Source organism: Limanda limanda, chromosome 17, assembly GCF_963576545.1.
Source record: "Limanda limanda chromosome 17, fLimLim1.1, whole genome shotgun sequence".
Taxonomy (NCBI): Eukaryota; Metazoa; Chordata; class Actinopteri; order Pleuronectiformes; family Pleuronectidae; genus Limanda; species Limanda limanda.
Window position 1 is genome coordinate 23,980,968 of NC_083652.1, and position 18,533 is coordinate 23,999,500.

At 44.0% G+C, this 18,533-nt stretch overlaps 1 protein-coding gene across 3 annotated transcripts in view; it reads left to right on the forward strand.

Moving 5' to 3' along the window:
* Nucleotides 1–16,720, forward strand: part of gcgra (glucagon receptor a) — a 38,736-nt gene extending 22,016 nt beyond the window's left edge. Inside the window, exons 1-14 of one of the 3 annotated variants that reach the window (XM_061089563.1) lie at nt 2,760–2,927; nt 4,869–5,023; nt 5,915–6,011; nt 7,027–7,134; nt 8,145–8,239; nt 8,380–8,474; nt 8,591–8,780; nt 10,223–10,382; nt 10,760–10,820; nt 11,364–11,433; nt 13,158–13,246; nt 13,337–13,481; nt 15,542–15,583; nt 15,715–16,720. In XM_061089563.1, the coding sequence (XP_060945546.1) occupies nt 4,970–5,023; nt 5,915–6,011; nt 7,027–7,134; nt 8,145–8,239; nt 8,380–8,474; nt 8,591–8,780; nt 10,223–10,382; nt 10,760–10,820; nt 11,364–11,433; nt 13,158–13,246; nt 13,337–13,481; nt 15,542–15,583; nt 15,715–16,080 (1,572 nt within the window). In that variant the 5' untranslated portion in view covers nt 2,760–2,927; nt 4,869–4,969 and the 3' untranslated portion in view covers nt 16,081–16,720. Of the gene's footprint in view, nt 1–2,759; nt 2,928–3,662; nt 3,751–4,868; nt 5,024–5,914; nt 6,012–7,026; nt 7,135–8,144; nt 8,240–8,379; nt 8,475–8,590; nt 8,781–10,222; nt 10,383–10,759; nt 10,821–11,363; nt 11,434–13,157; nt 13,247–13,336; nt 13,482–15,541; nt 15,584–15,714 lie in introns of those variants that run through there. The other 2 variants (XM_061089564.1, XM_061089562.1) reach the window with 2 other exon arrangements.
* Nucleotides 16,721–18,533: the final 1,813 nt, after the last annotated feature.

The window sequence follows — 18,533 nt, forward strand, 5'->3', positions numbered from 1 at the left end:
GTGGAATCACAGACATCCGTCCGTCACTCTTGAAGAAACCCTCAGAAAGAAAGGAAACAGTATCAGAAGATGGGTGACAGAAAGGCCATTTCCATAAAATCACAATGATGCCATATAATGAAGGATAAAGGCCCTAGATCCAAATTTTTCAGAAGAAGAGAAAAGCAAAGATCCAGATTATTTATACAGACACATCCTGTTATAATTATGCAGTAGAATGATGCTCAGAAAGAAGTCATTTGAGGAAAAGTTTCCTCTTCGATTTGAGTTTTTTTAATCTCTACAGCGGACGGACTTTCCCTCACAGACAGAACCCAGGTGCTTCTGGTCACACTTTTATGCAGCAACCTCAAATCAAACAGATCTGCTTTTCTTCGTGATATGCTGACGATGACTTTTGGTAAAGTAGGACATCAGCAGGAAGCTTTGGGTTGATTTCCTGTTTAGTCATGTAGATATTAAACTGTTGCGTTGCCATGACCTCAATCATATTCTCCCATGTAATCTCTTTGTGCTTTGTTGTTCCATTTTATTTTTTTTTTTGAAAGAAAAACTCATATAACTGTAGATATCACGTACTGAAGCAAAACATTTATCTAGGTTTGCTGAGCAGGACATTTGCTGGAGAGTCCCACAGAGGAAGTGATATATTGATGAAGCATTTACACTCTTACAGATCAGTGTTCTGTCTGAATGAAGAGCAGGTTGGTCATGCAGCTTGCATTGCACACGTTTTAACGATGTCCTATAAGCAGCCGGGTCACAGGGCGTCTCCTCTGAACTCCGCTTCACCCCCCGGTACACAGATAGTGATGCTCTCCTACAGCAGTGTCACGCTCAGAGGAGCATCGACAGCCCAGGGACACACATGCTTCGGCTTCAGTCATAGCTGTGCTGCATATTCACCTTAATGATAATCTACTCCATCGATGTCTCTGCTCTGAAACAGGATTAGTGGACGTTGCTTTTAAAGAAGCACTTTAGCCTCAAAGAAGATGGAAGCAGGATTTTGTTTTAACAATCTCTAGATCCTCTGCATCTGGGAAAGTTGCAGCGTGATAGATCGCTGCTCGGGGGGGCGTTGGTCTCTGAGCCGGACAGTTATTGTGTTTTCAAAGAGGTTTGTTTTTAAGCCCGGTCGCTTCCCCCCCGCCCGCCCCCGCATTCACGCACGCATGCTCCTCCTTTTGTAATTTTATTTGAGAGAGGGTGTAATCAAATGAAAGGTAAGTACTCTCCAGCAAACAACAGCATTTGTTCGTGGCCGTTGTATCGAGCGGTCCGACACGCACTTGAACACACAGCACAGGGGATCGCCGTCATTCATTTGAGATTGTCATTGTGTTATTTTTTTATTATATTGTTTACACAAACAAAAATAAAATGTATCACTCAAACAAAACGCTCTGTCCTTTCAATCAAAAGCAGCGATGACCATGGAAGTGTTGTTTAACATTTTTATTATTTCACAAGCATCAATAAAAAGATCCCAGGGAAAGCATCAACACTAAATCATTTATCACACATTTGACGCAGAGACACATTTCTCTGAAGCTTGTCAGGAAACGAGCTCAAACAAACCAGGAGGTTCCTCTGGTTCTGCCGGAGAGTGACACCTCCCAAATCAGATGTGCAGCCACAGTGGGAAAAGCTCCGGGTTATTTCCTGGAATGCACCGCGTGTTCCTGAGGACCCGGCCCGGTCTGGACCCGGCCCGGTTTCAATCAATCAATCAATCAAGTTTTATTTGTATAGCCCACATTCACAAATAACAATTCGTCTCATAGGGCTTTAACATTGTGTGACATCCTCTGTCCTTAACCCTCAACAAGAGTAAGGAAAAACTACTAAAAACCCTTTTCACAGGTAAAAATATGTAGAAACCTCAGAGAGACACATGTGAGGATCTGTCTCCCAGGACGGACAGAAGTGCAATAGATGTCAAGTGTAAGAAAACATCATCAGGATTTGGACCCGGCCCGGTCTGGATCCACAGAGGGAGCGAGTCCACCTGGATCTCACAACGGCAGAACACACGTCCAATCACATGACTCCCGCTGCTTCCACCACCTGAAGGCCGATGTGATTCCCTGTGTCTAACGTGTGAACACACATATTGTTAGTGACAAATCCGTACAAATAAAGCGTGAGAGCTGAACGAGAGCACGGCTCCAGGGTTCGTCTCTTTAATCACCCCCCCGTTGTGGCAACTTTGTGTTGTTTTTGAGGAATGTGTGTTCATTCTAGGGAAAGCCTGATTTTGTGCTCAGCTGCCGGGGGTGCAGTGATGTCTCAGCTGAAATGAGGCAGATGCATCAGTGCGGGAAACTGCCACAACTGGAATGTGAAGATTTTGTAGATTTGACGGAGGTGAAGAGGAAGGAACAGTTTGGAGTAGAGGATTAAACAAGAGAAGGTTTTCTTGTGATTTTTTTTATGCTGAATCTCATCCATCATTTTTATCTGTTTCTCATTGTTCACAAATTTACGTGTGAACTTCTCTACAAATATGTACTGGCCCTGGTTCCTATTGTTGGGACATAGAACTGGGGTCAGGGGTCAGGAAAGAGCTGAGAAACTCTTGTTCTTTTTTCTTCTCCATATTTGTCTCTCTCCCTTTGGCATTCCCCCTCTCCCTGTTTCTCTCTCTCTCTCCCTCGACTCTGAATCTGGTTAATCATTGCTCCTACTTGGTGCTAAGTTGTGGAAAGTGTCGCAGGCAGACCGGCTGGTGTGTGTGTGAGAGAGAGATAGAGAGAGAGAGAGAGAGAGAGAGAGAGGGAGAGAGAGATAGAGAGAGAGAGGAGGGCAACCCTTGGAAAACACTTGTGCCGTCAGCAGGAGCATGTGCTCGGCCACACGTGTGTTCTCCGCTCGGACTCATGAACATGATTCACTCTCAGAACGATGCCCGATCACTTCTCTTGGTAAGAGCTGATCTGTGTGTCTTCTTTGAAATGGAGGAAATTAACGTCCGACAGTTTATGTTTTCTTGCCACTTTGTGTGAAGCATGCGTCAGTTTCACATGAACATGCAGTTGGTATAGGTTACACTTCATAATGAGCCGTGACACACGCCGTGGGGCTGTTTCCACGTGTGTGTTTGTTCTAAGCCTCTTGTTTTGCCAGGACGAGTTGTTGCTTCTGTGCGTCTGAGGCAGGAAAGTGGTTTCTGTGATCTCAGCTGGACCAACACTGATCTGATGTCAGACTTGACAAGAGTATCTCCGATCCCCGGGGCGCCGGGGGCAATCAGTCACTATGTACTATAGCTAATGGTTACTGCATCCTGGTCATTACACTGAACAGGCCATTTAGACAGTAAGGCTGTTTGTTCAGATATGATCTGACGTCTGCCCCATAGAGTTCTGTAATATATAGAGCAGACGTTAGACTGAGAGAGCCGCTGGCGTCGTTCTCAGTCGAGACTTCATGAGCTTGTTGACATGTTCAGTAAAAACTCCCAGTCGGAGAAAGTCTTTGATTTCGACAGAAGCTCTCACTGCCACGCACATCACACACATCTGTCCTGACCCACTGCCTCTTATCTCCTGGGCAAACAAAGAGAACCCCCCAAAACACACCAGCACGAGTCCCTCCTCCCCCGCCACGAGACTGGAACAGAATGGAATTTGAAACGTTTTAGCCAAAAATGTTTCCATGGTCAAGGTGTTTTTTGCAGAAACGTTTCAGATTTCGTTCCGTTCTCCCGCTTCGAGCGAATCTCCCGCGGCAGCGATCGAAGCGCAGGTGAGTGACCTCCGGCACGCAGCGACATACGCTCGACCAAAACACCGACAGGCTTTAACATGAGGGTGGAAGCAGCCGACCGAGAGTCACCGAGTGAGAGCAGCCACAGAGGTCTGACCCACGGCACAAACACTGTTTCCTGGAGGTTTTGGGTTCTTCTCTTGATGCTCTAGAGTCTAGACCAGCGGTTTACAACTGGTTCTGTCCCAGGGACCATTCTGACCTGAAAGTAATCCGCGGCCCACTGATGTGCCTACGTGTGGATAGAAGGAAGTTTTAACATTTGGTTTTCCGTGTTGGTTTTATTTAAAAACCTCAAACAAATCTAGAAAAATCTGTGTAAAAACAACAAAAACGGTTGATTTTCAGTGCTTAAGAATTGAAAACAAAATTAAAATGCTGTTTGTAGTTGTACTGCATCTCAGAACCATATGAACATCAATATATAACGTTCATGACTTAAATGTACAGACATGTAGCTGACATGTTGAGAGAAGGTTAAAGTAACGGTGATCAATAACAATCAACATAAACTGGGGCTACAACTGAAGAGGGAAGATGACAAAGTAATGCAGAATATGTCACAAATGATAATCATACAATATCACACAAACAATTGAGGCCTACTTAAGTTTAACCTCATGATCACCAGCACCTTTATATTATTTTAGACATATATTTCTTATTTTAGATATTTTTCACGATATTCAAGAGTAATCTGGAAATGTGTATGCGAATTTTGCGGACCCCCGGTTGAAAACCTCTGGTCTAGAGTCTAGACAACGTGTTTCTGGATCGTCCATCGTATGCACCGTTCACCTATAAACCTCTTTACCTGTTGCCATGGCCTGGATGTGTATTGAACTGATCAGGATATCTTTTTTTAAATCTTCTTCTAATAAGGAAGCGTTTCTACATCAAAGTCACACTAACGTTTTCTAACATTTCTCTCTGTTTTGCTTCTTCATGCCCTCAGCTCTTTGTGTAACTGAAGTGTGATAGATATATGACCCGGCCTTTTCCTGTTGTGGTCCCCTGGTTCCACCGGGCCCAGCCGAGGTAATAAGTTGTGTGTTTGCAATGAGCTTTAATGGATTCCGTGTCTCTGTGTCATGCAGGCAGTGTGCTGAGCGTAGATAAGCCCCTCCCCCTTATGAGGTGAGAACTCTTCCCCATCCTGCATCCTTTTCCCTCCCAGCACCAACAGCAGGAAAAAGGGATGTCACGACTGTTCCTCCTTTTGGCAACGCTCGTCGTCTCCTGCAGCGTCCAGGTGGGTCCCGAGAGCAAACACACACACACACACACACACACACACAAACACACAAAGATAAATAGTGCACAAAAGCACCTTCTGACATACGGCCTTATAACAGCAAAAAAACTGATCCTACTTAACTGGAAGAAGAGAGAGGTCCCTTCATTTAAGCATTGGTTTATTCTAAAAGACAAGTTGAGGGAAACTGATAAAATCTGGCAACCTTTGGTCTCTCATCTGGAAAGAGAATCTGAATTTTTTTTGTCCTGTCCTTTTTTGTTTCATCTGTTTTGTTGATGCAGGACATTGCTTGTTTACTTACTGTTCTTTTTTGTCATTAGTCTTTTTTGTCAGGGATTACTTTTTCACCACCTGTAAAAAACAAAGGAAACATAACTGTCGACTATTAATTTCTCTGTTATGTGATTGGTTTCCCAATAAACATATTTGAAACAACAAACACACACACACACACACAAACACACACAGACACACAAACACACACAGACACACAAACGCACACACACAAACGCACACACACACACACACACAAACGCACACACGGCCGGTTTCTGAAACAATCCAGAGAGACGTCCTGTCGAAGCCTAAACAAACTTTCTGTTAATGACATGAGTGTTACGGTGCACAAAATATCAGTCCTTCCATACAAGAGGCCACGCCCCCTCCTTTGTGACCACACCTCAGAGTAGAGCAGTGTCATCATGATGGATCGCAGCGCTGGTCTGAGGCTGATACAGCTGCTGAATACAAGACGTGAATTGAAACAGATGAATTCCAATGCAGTTTATGCACCTGTGTTCACTGGAGTGAGGCTCACATTCCCCAAGTGGATGAATAATGGAAACCTTCGGCTAAATCCGACATCGTACGTGTGTGTTTCCTCAGGTGTCTCCCGCTGCCACCCTGGATAAGCTGAAGGAGAGTTTGAAGTTGTACATGGACGAGTGTGATCGCAACAACAGTCGAGACCCGCCGAGCACCGGTGAGACAAACATCTCTGATTACAGACGTTTCACCATAACCAGTTTCATATAGTATTGAAAGATATCATTTGTATGGCTCTGGGCCCATTGTGGTGATTGAGTTAATACTTCCTGTCTGAGGATGTGTTGGTGTTGTGAACGAATCTGTGCAAAAAGCAAACTCCAGCTGGGATGTGCATGTGTGAAAGGCAAACTCTGGGTAAACTCTGTGGTCAATTCTCCGGATTTGACCTGGAGGTCATGTCACTAAACGGCTTGAGAGGAACCGTTCAAATTTGGGGTGGGTCAAAGGTCAAGATCACAACAGATCATGACCTGGAACAGGTGTATGAAGACTGAAAGTGCACTGGTTGGTGGAGGTGAAAATACCACAGCTGCTTTTTTTTAATTTTTTTATATTCTTTATTTTGTTTTGACAGTTGTTTACAAAAACTAACATCAGCCCAAGGGCAATTTTCTTTCTTCTGCTGTCAACCTTTTTCAAAATTGGGTAACTTTGTACATTTTGGGAGAGGTACAGTGTGTACATGTAGATAATAATCACAGATCAGTGGACCCTGGCTGCTTTTTAACACAGGATAATATTCAATAGTTAATCAGGACTTTATACCAAATGCTTGAGGGACAGACGTTGTTTGCCCAACCTTTCAAAGATCTAGCTTCCCCCCCCACTCTGCATTCTCACATTCCCTTCCTGTCACCACATGAGTATTATGGCAAATTAGCAGGAGATGAGACAGAACACATCATACATCTGAACATCCAACCTGCCCATACACCCAGCTATCTTTCCTCCCTCTGTTATGAAGATGAAAGATGTGCTATAAGAGGACGGTCAGACTCTGCAGTCAAGATCAAAGACACTGTAATGATTATCAGAATCCATCCCTTCAAAGACACGTGACTGTAAACCACGACCTGGAGACCACTCAGCAGAGAAAGGTGTACCAGGGCTCCGACTGTACAAGATCATCCCTCCTGTATGTTTATACTTTTTCATTTTTCTATCCCCAGGCCTCTTGTGCAACAGGACGTTTGACAATTACGCCTGTTGGCCCGATGGAGTCCCCAACACCACCGTGAGCGTGGCGTGTCCCTGGTATCTGCCATGGTACCATGAAGGTGAGAGACATGTGGGTCAGTGGAGTTGATCCAGAGGAACTTTAAATATCCTGCAGAGAAAGATCGCTGTCTGGTCAATCTGTCCAGTGTGTGTGTGTGTGTGTTTAGTTCCCCTCACTTTAGTTTTAAAATGCATCGCTGTTTATGTTTACGCCTTCTACTGCTCCAGGGCTTCAAGCCCCAAAACAGAAAATATGGGAAACGTAGGTCCCGTCTTAGTTTTAAAACTTTAGGTCTGCATTGAAGTGTGGACGGACAAAAACAGAGACATTAGGAGACAAGGACCAGGAGACTGTTTACAAATTGTGATTTCTCTTCTGTCATTATTTTCTCTGTGTCTGGGCATTTATATCTCAGTCTTCACTTTAGGGGTTAATTAAAAATTAGGAATTAAATTGTGTTTCTTATTTAAATGTTTCAGGTGTTAAGTGTTACCCTTTTAAGTTGTCTTCCTTCTCATATTAAATGACTCTTCTGTCATTTAAAACTTTGGTTCTGCATTGAAGTGTGGACGGACAAAAACAGAGACATTAGGAGACAAGGACCAAGTCACACACATTCCTTTGCTGAGCGGTTCCCATCAGTCATGACTCTCTCAGTCCTAAACAGTCACCGCTCCACCTCGTGTGCAGCTAAACAACATAAATCTCTCGTCCTTATTATTGTTTCTTGTTCATTGTCTGTGCTTCCTGTTCTAAGTGGCACACACCCAGTGTCCAATGGTGACTGGTGTGTTAGAATGGACAGAGGTTGTTTCTGATGTTGACCTGAAACTCTCAAATGGACTGAGATCGTTTGTTTTAAATTGAAAATGTTGTGGTATGGAGTGAAACCAATAGATGTTGATTTAGTTCAGGTTAGAAGTGGGCATGAACTGGTTATTGTTAAGGTTACATTTCAACTTAGGCTGTAAAAATGAATGGAAGTCATTGCAATGTTCTTACAAGAATAGCCGTTCACCCTACTGTGTGTGTGTGTGTGTGTGTGTGTGTGTTTGTGTGTTTGTGTAGTTCAGCACGGTATGGTGTATCAGGAATGTGACGCAAACGGCCAGTGGGTGGCTACGAAGAATACCAGCGAGTGTGACTCCAATAATCCAAGGAAGGTGAGAGAATGAACTCCAAGTCAAACATCACGTCACAGACTCACTGTAAAGAGGACTACTGTAAACCTCTGACAGATATTACCTCTCAGATGAAAGACAGAAAAGCCTGAGTCCATGTTTGTATCTGTATTAAATTGCAGCAGTACTACGGCCACATCCGGATCATGTACACAGTGGGATACTCCTTATCTCTGGTGGCTTTGGTGCTGGCGCTCGGGATCCTCATATTCTTCAGGTAATGAGGATTTTCAGATGAATTCCAGTTGATTCTACATCAAACAAAGGCCAAAGTGGAAATAGTGTTTTTAGTGGTTTGAACCAGTGTTTTCAATCTTTCTATCCTCTCATCAGGAAGCTGCACTGCATGAGGAACAACATCCACATGAACCTGTTTGCCTCCTTCATCCTGCGAGCGCTGTCGATCCTCATCAAGGACGCTCTGCTGGTGGCCAACATCACATCGCAGGACCTCAGCAGGGACCAGGAGCAGGAGTTCCCTCGGGCGTCCATGCCTCCAGTGGAGCTGCTGGTCAACAATGAGGTCAGGGCCAGTGATCTGCGGATAAACCACAAGCTGGAAAGGCCAAAGGGAGACTGTTTACAAATTGTGATTTCTCTTCTGTCATTATTTTCTCTGTGTCTGGGCATTTATATCTCAGTCTTTACTTTAGGGGTTAATTTAAAATAAGGAATTAAATGGTGTTTCTCATTTAAATGTTTCAGGGGTTAAGAGTTACCCTTTTAATTTGTCTTCCTTCTCATATAAGATGACTCTTCTGTCATTTGCCTCATTGACAGTCCCTCAGGATTTGGCAAAACTGCACAACAGAACAAAACTAAAAAGGCACTCAAGGCTGCACAACCCTGCAAAATTGAATGGGCATAATGATGATGTATGTTTAACAATAAAAACAAATAATTGGACACTCAATAGAGAGCATACCTCTGCCAAGGCCCAGCCGTCCCCTTATGAATTAGATTAGATTTATTTATTTATCCACACAACGGGGAAATTTCACTTGTTACAGCAAATAAGAGAAAACAGAATTTAAGTAACAGTGCCGAAGCACAATAAAAAAGATCACAATATGTACACTACTAAACAAACAACCTGCAAAACAGACACTGTGCAAAAGCAGGTACTGGGGAGAAAGTGGAATGATGTAAGTGTTATTGTAATGAAAACAAAAATATTATAAGTAATATTGCAACAGTAGTGACCATGATACAGAAAATAATTAAAAAGTAAGTGACCATAATATAAATAATACTACAAGATAGCATAATGGAAATATAAATATTGCAATGTAACCATTATAAGTGAACATGACATAAATATAGATGTAAAGTGTTGAATATTATTGTGCATGGTAGTGATCTGAGTAAAAAATAAAAAATAAATAAGAAAAATAAATAAGAAATACAAATACAGCTATGGTGAGAGAGAAACCACCTTTAAATTCACTACAGCACACATGAAAAAAATAAATCCTGAATCCACCTCCTGATCTGGATCTACACCGAAACTCAATGGGTTCTTCCGTTGGTCATGTTCCTCTTCCACACACAATGTCATGGAAATTGGTTAAACACTTTTTGCGTGATCCTGTTCACAATCTAACAAACAAAGAAAAGCAGGAAGTCCTCAGAGGTAGAACAATCATGTTGTGCATTTTGGAAACAATTAAGGTAATTTTGTGGAAATGCAGTGGTACAGAATTAAAGCAGGGAGGGTCTACTGTGTAGGTTGATGTGTGGGGTGGGGTGGGGTGGGGGGGTGGGGGGGGAGGGGTCTCAGCTTGATGAGGCTGGGGTTAAAGACGCTGCTGTTGTACAATCTGTACACTGTGGACACACAAAGTCCCCGAGGCAGAAGGAGCTGCTCCCATCTGCTGCATCTCACCACTCACATCCTCCCCAAACTGAATAACACTGAACATCTCACAACCCTCTGGTGACAGAAACCTCGCCGCTGTCTTTCAGATCACAGTCAGCTGTCGCATCGCCGTGGTGATGATGCAATACAGCATCATGGCCAACACCTACTGGCTGCTGGTGGAGGGCATCTACCTCCACAACCTGCTGGTGATCACCGTGTTCACCGAGAGGAACTACTTCAAGATCTACCTGTGCATCGGCTGGGGTGAGCGGGAGGAATATGTATGGCTGATATAATGGCTGAGGGGTAGAGCGGTCGTCCTCCAACCTGAAGGTCGGCGGTTCGATCCCCAGTCTGAACCATCTGCATGCCGAGGTGTCCTTGGGCAAGATGCTGAACCCTGTATAGCCCCCCCCATAGAATAACAAAGTGCTGCAAGTAGATGCACTGTATGAATGGGTGTGTGAATGTGAAACTGTACTGTAAAGAGCTTTGAGTGGTCATCATGTATTTATATAGCGCTATATAAATACAAATCCATTAACCATTCTGTAATGATCAAATATCTTTTTCAAAAAGAAAGAGCAGATAAAGTGTAAAATGACTCAATTCTTAATCTTAATCTTCTCTTTTCTTCGCAGGAACTCCGTTGATCTTCCTCGTGCCCTGGGTGATAGTTAAATATCTGTATGAAAACCAAGAGTAAGTTTCCACAGTGCTCTCTCTCTCTCTCTCTCTCTCTCTCTCTCTCTCTCTCTCTCTCTCTCTCTCTCTCTCTCTCTCTCTCTCTCTCTCTGCTAAACATTCTACGTTTGAGCTCATCCTTGTTGATTTCTCAACCGTGACCGCACCACATGGCAGACGCTCTTCATCCTAAATGTTTGAGTGTTGAAACCACTCCTGGTCAATTTAACACATAATTACGATATGAGGAGTTGGCTGCGATTGAAGATTTCACACAGACGTGTTTAATTTTATGCAGGATGTCAAATCTGGGCAGAAGGGAAGTTGAGTTTGGGCAGCTGTGATAGTTCATGATAATGTCTGGCTTATCTGGAGGTTTTAAGGCCACACTCTCCAAACCATAAACACATGCTTTAAGAACCCACAGCAGTGTTGTGCTCCCTGTCATCAGCCGGATTCTGTTTTAGAAAGAGCAAAAGATAAAGATGTGTTACAGGATGAGCCAGGTCTGAAAGCACGGGAGCTTTGATGCTTGTTTCAATCGCTGCTTCTCTCTTTCAGGTGCTGGGGGCAAAACATAGACATGAATTACTGGTGGATCATACGTTCCCCAATTCTACTGGCAGTTGTGGTAATTTCCTCTTCTTCTCATTCCATTTCTCTGTCTCCTGTATTTACTGACCATAAAAACAGTTGCTTTCACTTTGTTTTATTCTTTAAAATTCAAAAATAAGTGTGTTTAATGTTTTAAAAACTGCAAAACCATGAGTTAAATGTTGTAAAGTTATATAACTGTTTTAGGCTTTCTTACATTTATACCAAATTCAAATCAAGGATACCCATGCAATGAATTCCTCAATACATATTTATATGTACATGTGAGGTGTGCCATGATTATTCTTAACACCAGAACCATATATATATACATTTGTGTACGTCCCACCCCGCCCAGCATTTCCTTTTCCATTCATACACTGCTATGTAATATTAAACACAACTCATTTATTCATAAAGTATAAAAGACAGTCTGTGCTTTGGGCCCAACATCTGGGAAACATGTTCAGAGTCAAAGGTTTCTGGATCAGTGAAACCTGATATATCTTTCTGTAACTGCACAATGTAGCTGCTCTCCGTTCGGTGACCAGACCTTTTATTTTAGCTGAGCTCTGCAAAGGTCGCTCCAGATCCTACATATAAATCATATATATATATATTCTTTTCATGGCTCTTATGTCGGGTCAATTACACAGGCATGCCACGTTTTTTCCATGCATTAATCATCCTGCTAAGTGGCTTGTATCTCACAGGAATTCCTGTGTTTGAGTTGTCGCAGGGACGGGAGGGCTGGTTCCCGTTTCACTGTTTCCCTCTTTGTGTGTTGGAGTGTGAGTGTGTGTGTGTGAGTGTGTGAGTGTGAGTGTGAGTGTGTGTGTGGCTTTCCCCCTTCAAGTAATTACTGTAACTTCCACAAATTCAACAATCATAGTTAATACAATATATAAAATATAATAGATGATATGTAGGAGATGTAGACATTTACGTGTACGTATTGTGTGTATAGATTATGTAGAAGTCTGCTTGTAATTTTGCAGGCAGGGGATGTGGCTTTTAGAGCTTGTGGTTAAAATACACGTCTTTATTAATGCAAGTTGTGTTTTCATTTTTCAAAATGGTACAAACTGGGCTAATGTTGAATTACATGCACTTGTTCCTTGTTTGGTCATTTTTCATTTCGACCAGTTTTACAGGACAAAACATAATCGAAACACAATACAATTCAAAGAACAACAACTGCTTCTTTCATAATAATCCTAGACTTTAATTATATGTACAACCTAGGCACAGCTTCACTTCCTCCTCTCATCCACCTGTAGATGATCCATAGCTTGGTCGTTAATAAAAGGTCACATCACGAGTAATTCTCATCAGGAGATCACCACTACTTCTTGAAATGCCAACCGTGTGAACAGGTTTCCTGAAAACAGGAAGCATTTGCTGCGTTCACAAACATTATGGATCACAAACACATTCATTTTTTTTATTTACCCCTGGTGGTGTTCTTTCATGCAGATAATTTTGGTTTCATCTAAGCTATTGCGTTTTCAGAGTTTTTCCTTGTTCAAATTCTGTACATCTGGGAATATTTTTTCAAAACGTAAATTCAACAACATTTCCTACACCTCATTCTGCTGCTCAAATATCATACATCACAAAACCAAAATATTCTGCATGACAACACATTTCTTAAACTGAGAAAATACTGGATCTTAAAAAGGGATGAACGGCTATTTTTAAATCTGTTAAACATGCAATTGAAACTGTGTTTATCAACACTGGTGTCTCTGTCCTTCACAGATCAACTTCCTCATCTTCATCCATATCATTAAAATTCTCGTGTCAAAACTTCGAGCTCACCAGATGAGATACACCGACTACAAGATCCGGTGAGTTCAAACACTGAAGCGCTTTGCAGTGAACTGTACACTGATGTTCTTTATTCTCTTCATCTGTCCTGTCCCTCTTCTGTCTCTCAGGTTGGCCAAGTCGACTCTGACCCTGATCCCTCTGCTGGGAATCCATCAGGTGGTCTTCATCTTTGTGACGGACGAATCTACCAAGACCACCATCAGTTTGCGTCTCACCAAGCTCTTCATCGACCTCTTCCTCTCGTCCTTCCAGGTCGGACTCTGAGAAGAACTCAAACTAAAAGCATCAGTTATTAGTTTCACTCACTGCGGTTACATGTGTCCGATTGAAACACGATTTCTGGCGTTGTCCGGTTTCAATCGAAGATCCATTTCATGTAACTCCACAAATCTAGATTTCTTGTGTCCGACTGAATTCGGATAACCCCCCCCAGATAAGTAGATCGGATCTGGCTGTATATCGGACAACGTGCGCATGTAACTCTGGAAGCTAGACAACAACTGGAGATGACGTCTTTGCGCATGCTTGAGATCCTGCCCCCCCCTCCCTCCCTCCCTCCCTCCCTGGCCATGACCCGGACCATTCTAATCAAATGCGCCGTTCGCATTGGCAGTACTCCTAGAGTAAACATGCACGACATCATGTAGAGGGACGTAGCTTCACCTTGCTCTCCGTTCGTCATCTTTCTCGCATGCTGAGTTGAAGGCTGTTGTTGTTTTTGTGTTGCTAGTGGTGACGAGGTCAAGCGGAAATGGCTGTATCACCACTAGCTGTAATGAAAACAGCGCCACCTATCGTAGCGGGGTATGAAATGCTTTCGGACAAGAGTCGGATTTCTCAGTGCCATGTACCCTGAGATAGAGCAGTTAACCCCCCGTGGATAGAGAAACCGGGCTTCAGCCGAAATCGGGTTTCTGCCATCATGTAAACGTAGTGACTGACACATATCATTTGTGAAAAGACGATGACTCGTTAGTCCCCGTGGGGAAAGTGGCTCGGTGAATCAGACGTTCAGTTGGTTCAGAGAAACCAGGAAGGCTCAGAGTTGAGACAGTGATGTGGTATCTTTTGATTCCATAAATCCCCCATTGTCGCTGTAATGACAAAAGAAATCAAAAGAAAAGAATGTTATACAGAGTAAAGGCAGAGATCAAGTGGTAAAACCTAAATGCCTAAATAGGATAAACCACGACTTAAGGGACTCTCTTTGTTTTCAAATTGTAGTTCATCTTAAACAGTTTTGAGCTGAAAGCACAATTACAGCTCAAACTTATAATTATCTCTTGACAAAACCCAAATGTCAGTGCTGCACTGAATCAACAGCTTCTCTAAGTGACGCTTCGCTTGTTCAGCGATCTGTTCAGAAGTCTGAGCCTCTCACAGAACTGAGGAGAGCTGTATGTACTCCTGTGTCGGGGGGGATCACATTAACATAATGTGCTGTCGAGGCTGTTAGCAGACGTGATGACAGTGACCTTTCTGCTGCCGGGACACAGATGACATGTGTCACTGCAGCCGACCAGCAGGGGAGGAGCCTGGGGGAGGAGAGCGTGGGAGAGGAGGACGCTACGAGAATCTGAAAGTCATAGAGACGAGTGCAGTGGGACTTTTAGACCGAAGATAATGAGCATGTACGTGAATATGAACAATCTGTAGGCAAAGGGAACCGATCAGGATGAGCTGGCTTTGGTTTTCAGGTAACGAGTCGGTGCAGAGAGCAAGGAGGCGGATCACAATGCTAACTGTATTCACACGCAGAGAGCTGCTCAGAGAGATTAGCCAAAATGCTGCGATTTGTAAAAAATGAATGTGGTAGATGTCGTCTCTCAGCTCCAACTCTATCGTCATGAGACACCAAACACAAACTCATACCCTCGATATCCACCGGCTGTTGCTATACACCAGAATCTATTTTATCGTCAGCCAATGGACGCCAAGATTTAGTTTTTGCAGCTTTGTACATTTTGAATTTGGATTTGGATTTGGATTTATATAGCGCTTTTCTAGTCTGATGAAGACCACTCAAAGTGCTTTACAGTACAGTTTCACATTCACCCATTCACACACACATTCATACAGTGCATCTACTTGCAGCACTTTGTTATTCTATGGGGGGGCTATTGAGGGTTCAGCATCTTGCCCAAGGACACTTCGGCATGCAGATGGTTTAGACTGGGGATCGAACCGCTGACCTTCAGGTTGGAGGACGACCACTCTACCCCTCAGCCACAGCCGCCCAAATCTGTTTTCTCATCCCGAATTTGCGCGAGTAACTATCCTGAAGACTGACTCTTTACTTGCTGTCTCCACAGGGTCTGTTGGTGGCCATCTTGTATTGCTTCGTGAACAAAGAAGTGAGTCTCTTCATTTGCATCTAAATAAAACAATAAACATCTCGTCAACCCGACTGTTCTCCTGGTTCACAGCTGGTCTGTTCTCCTGGTTCACAGCTGGTAACATCCACTCGTCTCCACCCTCTCCTCAGGTGCAGTCCGAGATCCTGAAGAAGTGGAAGCGCTGGAAGCTGGGGCGGAACATCGAGGAGGAGTACCGCCACACGTACAGCAACACGCCCAACACCAAGAGCGGCAGCCTGCTGAACCACGTGACCCGGCTGCCCCGCCTCCCGGACATCGCCAAGGCCTCGGCTCCGCCCGGCAGCCCCGAGGAGCGGCACATGCTGGTGGCTCGCTGCCACAACGGCGCCGTGCACGGCACCGGGGACGGGCCGGGCTCCTCTCCACTGCACCGGGGCACGGTCAGCAGCTGCACCCTGACGGAGGACATCAGCCTCACGGACAAGGTGGAGAGCTACAAGGCCCAGAGAGGGAACGCAGAGAGCCACCTGTGAACGGCTCGGGGAACTCTGAGAGGAGACTCTGAGGAGCTTTGAGCGCTGGCTCCGACTTCCTGCGCTGGGTGGAGGAGTGGAGGAGCTGTTTGAGTCGTGTGTCAGACAGAGATCAGTGACTGAACAGATCTCGCTCCACAGCCCGAGAACCGAGGGGGAAAAACACGGCAGACGTCCGAATGTGCTGTGAGCTTTGTGAATGCATTTCTGTAGATGTTTGTCGGACGGTGTCAGAAACTGCTGCATGTGGAACGATGCAACAACAGAATCTCAAAGGCAGATATTAGACCTGTAAAATAATACGAAGCAGACAAAAAAAAAAGAGCCCAAAACCTCAAAGAGCAACAACGGCAACAAAGGGGACAAAAAGGACGCAGGGTCTTTTTACTCAAGCCTCTGTTTTTCATTTGTGCTGTGTATTAAATGTGTGTTTTTGTGGAACTGGAGGTTAAAGACAAACTGGACGTTGAACTGTTTACACAACAAATACCAACAAGTGACCCAGAAGAAGGATTCTGCTTCTTCTTGTGCTCTGGTATCTGTTAGTGTTTATGTCCGAAGTGACTCTGGTGAACATGTACAGGAAGAGGAAGAAACCTCAAACAGGACGGTGACCACAGTGTTGTTCGAGTGCCCCCCCCCCCCCCCCCCCCCCCACAGGGCCAAGGGGAAATTGGCAGCTGCTCTCATTCTTGGCTCACGTATACAGTAGACCTGAAAAGAGGTCAAGTGATGGTATGGGATGAAATATAAATAAGCTAAAGTGATGATTCGCTTGACTTGCTTAGCTGTTTTTACAATAAAAAAAAGATCTGAAAGGGTTTCTCTCCCTCCTCACCATCGAGATGTTCTCTGACTCGCACGCCCGATGTGAACTTGTACAAAATCACTCGCTACGGACCCTTGAGATGAAAGCCGATCGGGGGGAAGTGTGCACTCAAATCACGGATTTAAAATAACACGGCACATAGACATGACCTGTGAAGGCACACATGCATAAAGTATGAATTCAACGCTGAGACTGGAAATAACATGTCACCTCTGGCAGAAGTGTGTGTGTGTGTGCAATGCTAAACAGAAGCATGCAGCCGTGTGCACCATCAGTGTCTCCTCTCAGTGTGCAAAGGCCAAAGAGTCAAAGAGTCAAAGAGTCAAAGAGTCAAAGAGTCAAAGAGTCTAATGACTGCAAGCGTCCAGTTCCTCTACAGACAGTTCAGTATTCAGCCTCATTCTGTGTCCCCGGGGCCGGTGGAGTCTCTGCAAAGCTCCGAGCTCGTAAGAAGATCAAATCCCCCCCCCACAAACGTTAGTGACAAAGAAAGCTAAATTAGTTGTGGTACAGTTGCTTCTGAATATATTGCAAAAGGGAATATTCTTTAAAAAACATCAGTTAAACGTTTAAGTCGCTGAGTATTTTTGCCAGAACTAACTCAACTTGGTTTGTATGACTATTTGCACAATGTTAATTTATAATTGCTAAATACTGTGTGTATACAGTGTAAATGTGATTTATCTGATTACTGTCCATATGTGTAATGTGCGTGTGTGTGTGTGTGTATATAAGAGTATATTTTCCGTTGGGTATGAATGTGTGTTGTTTCAGTATTCCAGATGTGTGCATGTGTTACAGTAGGTGGAATCAGCCGGTGGAAGGGTTGATGTGAAGCAGTGCAACAGGCTTCCCAGCGAGCGCAGAGGTCAGAGGTCGATATGAGTCGGTCCCGCTCTAACACATACCCCCCACACACACACACACACAGCAGGACATTCCCAGATCTCACGCCTGTGGTGAGACGCGGTGTTCTAATGGAAGCTGCTCTCTCTCAGCGTGACTCCTCCCAGTTAGTTTAGCAGTTGAGAGTTAAATTGAGGCGCAGCAGCAGCAACAGGTTTTTCTTTCTGAAAACAGCTCCGTGAATCTGACTCTGCAGCCACGGGAAAAGAATAAATAAACGAAATTGCAAACCCAGGCTGTTTTTCATCCACACCTGCTGAGGACTGTAATGGAGCAGACAGTCGACACTGCTGTGAGTCTGATGATTTGTGTGTCTCATGTCCCTCAGGGCACGAGACACGTTTGGATATTGACACCATAGAAATATATAAAGACTAGATGTCTCGTTCGACGGAGCCGGACGTCACCACATGGCGGCCATCTTGCATCGGGCAGCTCGCTCACCCGTAACATTGTGTTGGTAGTGGTAAATAAACTTGCTCAATTTTCAACCGATTTTGAAACGGTCTGGTTTGTTATAAACGTCAGAGATGTAGTTATGACACTGCATAAATTATTAATTTTTTTTTGAAAATAACATAATTATTCATAAGTACACAGTGTCATATCTACATCTCTGAGGTTTATAACAAACCAGACCGTTTCAAAATCGGTTGAAAATTGAGCAAGTTATGGTTATTTACCACGACCAACACAATGTTATGGGTGAGCGAGCTGC